Consider the following 6,528-nt stretch of genomic DNA (forward strand, 5'->3'; position numbering starts at 1 on the left):
TTAAGAAGGAAACACAGATAAGATTCATATGCTGCTTTACGTGGTTGGTAGACGAGATCCGATACGGACCATCTGCGCCACAACAGAAACACTTTTGAGCCCGTCCTCACCACATCATAAGCCTTACTGCACAGAATGCGAGATTTGGAGGCGAATGTTTATAACACTGGCGTGTAGCGAGTATTTTACCAAGTGCAAATATCCTCACGATTTTGAAAGGGGCTGGCACGAGAAAACACGAACATGGGAGAAATATTCAATTCAAAGAAATATCATCGAACACTCTTAGGTTTCAAATATAAATTTACGCTATAACTGCTGGGACTAGCTAATTTGTTTATTAATTTTAGTAAGTTAAAAGATTGAAGGTGACTTTTGTGATCCTCCTTTGCGTCCGCCTTCTAGCACAACTTACATCCGCTTTCGTGTATTACTCGTTGCTTCGTTTTTAAAGTATCCTCAAACCCAATTCTGAACCGCCTGTATAGAATATAATGTATACCGATTCTAAGAGCCCCGATCACCATCGCCACAATTTGGCGCGGTAATGTCGGCGCGTTTCTCAGGAAGAAGAAAATGGGTAACTGTCCAGATAAAAAAAAATACTTCCAGAATTTCTCCCCTTCTTTTGAGCGAAAGGGTGTCAACGAGAACTTGTAAGAACCCCAGTGCAGTGAAAATGTTCGTTCCAAAGCCTGCCCAAACCACTTGACCATAGGTAGCAAGTAGACAGGCTGAGACCGGAATGTGTTCTATATCGTTTCTATGTTTGGATTCTCGCTAGCCTGCGCTTTCTCCGCCGGGTCACGTGGCTCCCGAGAACTTTATGGTCATAACGCACTACGGCGGCGGCGCTGTTTGCCTATTAGAAAGTCCAACATAACGCTACCGTTGTCAAAAGGCGATGATCGCTGTGAGCTGGACGGATAATCATCTCGTTGTGTGTTCTGTCGCCTTCTCTTGTCCTGTGTCTGGAATTTCGCTAGTCAATATGTGTGACAAGTCTTTTTGGGTGGTCCTGGGATTAGAGTGGGCTTGGTCGGTCTTCATATTCCAGTGGCCGCTTTATGGAGAAAAGGGGAAGGTCTAGGGGAAACATAAATATCCCTATCCTTTCTTCACTCCGTGAGGACAAAACAATCGGCCAATTTTTTCTCACATTATCATTTTATTCTTAGATAACACTTACTCTAGAAACCTTTCTCCGTGCTGTGTAGTTAACTAGGCACCCTACACCATCAAATTTTTGATGCGTTCATCCTGTGCTCGCACAAAACAGAAAAGGGTCTCGAATCATGCATAATAACTTTGTGGTGTTTTCTTTCGTTTTCTTTCTGACCGCAGTCCAGGTGTGAAGTAAGGCGCAAGCATTCCATTTACCATTTCCTGCGCCCGAGGGAGCAGGCGCCCAATCGCTTCAGGTAAGGAGGAACACCGCTAAGTGACACATGGACATGAACTTCAGTGCAGGACCCTACAACGTGCCCTTTACATACAGTGCCGTGCAAAGGGTCAGTGCTCACCACAGTTGCGATTAGCGCACAAGCACGTGGTGATGGCCCTTGTGAGAGCCGGATTTCTCCCAGATAAAGGTGTGCGTTTGCAGCACTACAAGGTTTAGCCGATGTAAGGCGCGGTGACCAATCTGGGCAGTTCAGAAAAGTCCCGCTTCAACAACTCGGCCCGCGTATGCTTGCTGAAGTCGTTCTTTCCCTTGAGGCTGCTACGTAAGGACAGATTCGTGAATAACTCTGAGAGGGGTCAGTCGATGGAGGAAGAAGAGAAACAACTTTATCGTAACGATTTAGCCGCCAACACCGAGCTGTACTCGTCTTCGAAGGTTGTACCAATATCGCGAATGACGAGTCACGCTCGTTCACCGCGATGCTGCGCTGCTCCCACCGCCAAAAAAACGAGTTACAGCCGGTAATTGCGTATCTTGGAATTTTCAGCACTATAGAGGGGTAGTTGTCCATGAAGAAATGTGTTTCAAGCCTTTAGCGCGGGTTTAAAGCCCGACAACATTAATTTCGTAACGGCGTCACACAAGAAGAATGCAATGTCCCGAGAAGAGCTACTTGTTTGTGCAGTTTTGACAGCAGCGTTGTGACGATCTAGAATTTGTTTCTGACAGTGACTCTTATTTCGTCTGCGAGCTGGAAATGGCTTCAGATGACAAGAGCAACGGCGATGATGTCGATTGTGACGCGCTGGGTAGTGTACGTTAATTATTACCTAATGATTAAACCTCGTGTTAATTCGAAGTAACGTCCATGCACTTGACAGTGTGTTACAGCGCATCGGATCAAATAAATACAGCGCATTTCTATACCTTGTTACCCACTACTAACGCATGTACTGAGAGAAAGCCGCCCTCAAAATAAACTTTTTCTTTTCGTTTGAGATTTTTGCGTTAGTATTAACCAAAAACCAATGAAGTTATATATTTTCCGAGCCCATATTGCATGGAAAAAATTATGACTATTTAAAAATATATGGCGATTTTTGTATGTTTTTGGATAACTCATTTGGCGGTTGAACGGTTAAGAAAAGAAAACAAAAGATTGACTCAAGGGTGTGCTCTCACCTGTATGCGAGTCCAAGGGCCTTGTCCTGACGGAGTGCTCTGTCCCCTAGGCATGCTTGGCCAGCTGCTTGAGCAGCCGGTCAACCAACTCCCCAACCAAATCCCTCCAATGAACCCTGTCCTGTACGAGCTGCGGCCACCTACCTGGAGAGATATCTCCTTGCCTGACACCTTTTCTGATCCGTATTTTATCACTGAAGGACTGTGGCCGCTGTGCAACCGCTACAGATACTTTCCAGGACCTTTTGCATATGAATCTTCTACACCCTCGTTGCGCAATTCCTGCAATAGTGATGAGGTTTCGACTGAGTCAAGTGCTTTCTCGTAATCTATGAAGGTGAGCTGGAACCAGCGAACACGTACTATCGGTGTCAAAAGTGACTGATCCCCTCATCCAAGTTCCGGATTGTGCCGCACTGCATGAGGGCGCCACCTGACGACACACTCCTGGTGTCGAGACCGGCACACTGCGCATGTCTCGACACCAGGAGTGTGTCGTCAGGTGGCGCCCTCATTCAGTGCGGCACAATTCGGAACTTTGATGAGAGCGTCAGTCACTTTTCACAGATAGTACGGGCTCAGCGGCATAACGCCATGCAGCTCCAACCACCTCGGTCGCCGCATGCAGAACCAAGACCTACTGAACCACAGACCTGCACAAATGGTCCTGCTCCAGCGCGCATGTTCTAGTTCATGCCTTTTGCCGCTAGAATAGAAACATTACGGGCGGCGTGGCGCTTGTATATACCTGTTAAGAAAATGGCGTCCTCCATCATTTTATTTCAAACAGAGCAGTTTTATCATTTGTCCACGTAATCATTACTATCCATTTATCTATGATAGGCACGGTGGTGCCGACGAGAAGAAAGCGGACAAAATGGAAGACATTTTCCCGCTTCGTCCCGTGTGTTCGTCCTTTTTTCGTGGTTTTTTAGCGCTCAACATTCCTTCAAGAAGATATTTTGTATACTCTTTTAGAGCGGATAAAGTCGTTATTATGGCTATTTTTATTGCTGATGTTAAGGTAGCACAGAAAGACAAAACAAATGTATTAAATAGCACGCACAAAATTCCAAACGATGATGATAATAATAGCAGACGAACAGGGCAACCGAGCGCCCTCAACGGGCAAAAAAGCTAACGAAAGTTGGCGCACGCTGCTCCATAGGACCACGCCATGTGTGCAGGTATGTAGTTCAGTAGGTCTTGTGCAGAACGCCGTCCATACGAATGCATACTCAAGCGGCTGCAGTGCGAAGCGTTGCTAACTGGGTGGCGTACACGCAGTATGAAGATACTGGCGGTTTCGTTCAGTACGCTGGCTATGGAACGTAGATACAGAAAATAAGTTGTATATATTAAGACAAACTGAAGCAGCGTTGTCGGTGGTGTCCTGACGATTGTACAGAGAGCACAAGCGTGCCTCCGCTCAAATGAATTTCGTAAGTTAAGATTATTTGGCGTTAAGCTTTTGCCAGTTCTCTAAAGAGCTCCAATTGGAAAATGTCGAAAAAATGTAATCTACGGAAGCCGCAGTATTAGAGAATATAGAATTAATCTGAACTAGTTTTCCCGCATTCTCAAGGAGCAACGTGGACTGTCTTAAAGTACTGATAGTGTTTCTACATATTTTGTTCCCTATACTATACCGGGTTCTTCAAAAAGTTTTCAATAAAAATTTTGAAAAACAATAAAATTATGCCTTTTGCGGCATAGTACTACCAGCGTTGGCGGACACCGGCAACCCGATGAATTGCCTTAAGTAGTAAGTCGGTTCACTAATTTTTGAAAATTAAATTTTTAACTATCACAAGTAGGCAAGTGGTTGCAATTAAAGATTTGCAGCCAGTCATTAGTAATAGCCATATCAGACTCTAGAATTTCGAAAACGCAATTATCTTTAGCACTGTTGCTCAACAAAATATGACTACATCGTGCCTAAACACATGCGCTTTCCAAAAGCGTGCATGCAAAGCAACCATTTCCAGTGTACTTAACTAGTCAAGAAAGCCAAACCTTGTCGAGCCCCAGCGCCAGGGGTAATGTAGATTTTTATATTATAAAAACTAATATAGTTATTACTATCAACCGACTAAAATCTAATTGCAACTGGGTGCCTAACTATAATAGTGAAAAAGTTAGTTATTAAAATTTATTCATTCAGCTAACTACTAAGATGATTCGACGGTTTTGTTGTGTCCACTAGCACGGGTAATACTGCGCTAAAATCCATATTTCTGCCTCCAAACACCCATTTTTGATAATTAAAGTCCTCCCTGAAACACCTGGTATATCGCAACGGTTCTAGTGGTACACTACACAGTACTTGGCGCCAGTTTTGGCAGGCCACGATATCCTGAATAGTGTTTATCAAAAACGAAAGCTAGTTTCTTTAATGGCATACGCTGGGCCTGTTCTCAGAGCCCTTTGAGATGACTGACAGACTTGCCTTCAACTTTTGCACGCGCTGATTTGGATAACGGAAGAGCAGGCATTTACTTTCCGTATCAATAATAGCGGGCTCTCGTTAAAACTTGTGTTCTCTTGCTGGAACGTATGGCGACAGGCGAACGTCACGCCTCCGTGCGCACTCAAAACAACCGCTGCTGTTTACCAAGTCGAAGCTTATTCGTTCTCGCGTTTGTTTATTCATTTATTCAGTTGTTCATTCATTCACTCATTCATAGAATCATGCCCTGAACTCTCCCGCTTTCTTTTCCGCAGGACTCTGATTCCCCTGATGAACTTCGAGAGGTTCTCGAACGCATTCGGCTGCAAGACGGGAACCTTAATGAGCCCCGACCAGAAATGTCTCGTCTGGTAGCTTCCCGACACGCAACCAGGTGGCGCTCGCTACGTTAGCATAGCAATACAAATAGGCTGATCGGAGGCAGTTTTTTGTTTTTTAGCTTATACATAGCTTACGCGGACGGGGAGCATTCGTTGCCAACTTTGTGTATTAAAGCCTGAGCACGAACCATACTTATCCTGTGTGTTTTCCTTCCGAAGACCTGGCGACATGCGCTATGTTGTGAACACCGTGAGACTTACAGCATAAACCACGAGAAAAACAAAAAAGTCACAGGGACATGTAATTGACGTTGCAAACGCGATAACATTAGAAGCTATTGATGCCTTCAACTGAAGTGACGTCATTTCCGGCGTAATGACGTCGCTCCCGCTATGGCTACGTCACTTCCTTCCAGCCGATGGGAATGATGCTGTCTGGTGACGTCACTTACCTCCAGCCAATCAGCGAATTTAACTTCCGACGACACATTTTCGTCCTGATGTGGCTTCTAATCACATCACTGAAAACACCTGCGTGATGCTAGGTGTGTTCACTTAAACGGTGGTGGCCGAATGGTTTGAAAGCTCGCAGTGTTTATCGGTGAATTTTGGGGAAAAAAAAAGCCCCATGAGCTTTCAATTTATCTACAGGGACGTCTTCAAACAAATCACATTGCACGACTGCTTTAAAGATCTATGTGCATTTTTTTTGTAGATTGCGTATTTTGCAATCGCAGAGATTTTTCGGTGGTTTGTGATTTCTCGTTCGATTTCTTAAGATCTGCTCACCCGTGTAACGCCACGGGCCATGAATGTGAGCCATGACGATCATAGAGTTTCTTACTATTACAGGACTATGATGTCGGCCAGCGTGACGTCATGTTGAGGAGCCGGGGATGCTTCGGCGCACCCGAGCGCGCTTTCAGCGCGCGTTGTTTCTCGTGCTGCATGCGTTGTTCCTCGTACTGTGTGCGTTGTGACGTACAGCCTCCCTGATTTTTAATAATATAGCGCGAGCGTCGACCGAACTGCTGGTCAGCGCCTTATAACGGCGATAAGCGTGCAACAAGGCGAGAGTTCGCGCACGCGCACGAAGGCAGAGCGTCGTCTGCTAGGCTGTTCCAAGCACGAGGACACACGCCCTGCCGCAA

At 45.4% G+C, this 6,528-nt stretch overlaps 1 protein-coding gene across 1 annotated transcript in view; it reads left to right on the plus strand.

Moving 5' to 3' along the window:
- The window catches only part of LOC149362859 (neprilysin-1-like), a 34,669-nt gene extending 29,235 nt beyond the window's left edge, over positions 1-5,434 (plus strand). Inside the window, exons 15-16 of the mRNA XM_089569832.1 lie at positions 1,345-1,421; positions 5,312-5,434. Coding sequence (XP_089425958.1) covers positions 1,345-1,421; positions 5,312-5,411 — 177 coding nt within the window. The 3' untranslated portion in view covers positions 5,412-5,434. The remainder of the gene's footprint in view (positions 1-1,344; positions 1,422-5,311) is intronic.
- Positions 5,435-6,528: the final 1,094 nt, after the last annotated feature.

Source organism: Amblyomma mixtum, chromosome 2, assembly GCF_055824585.1.
Source record: "Amblyomma mixtum isolate Tamu chromosome 2, ASM5582458v1, whole genome shotgun sequence".
NCBI lineage: Eukaryota > Metazoa > Arthropoda > Arachnida > Ixodida > Ixodidae > Amblyomma > Amblyomma mixtum.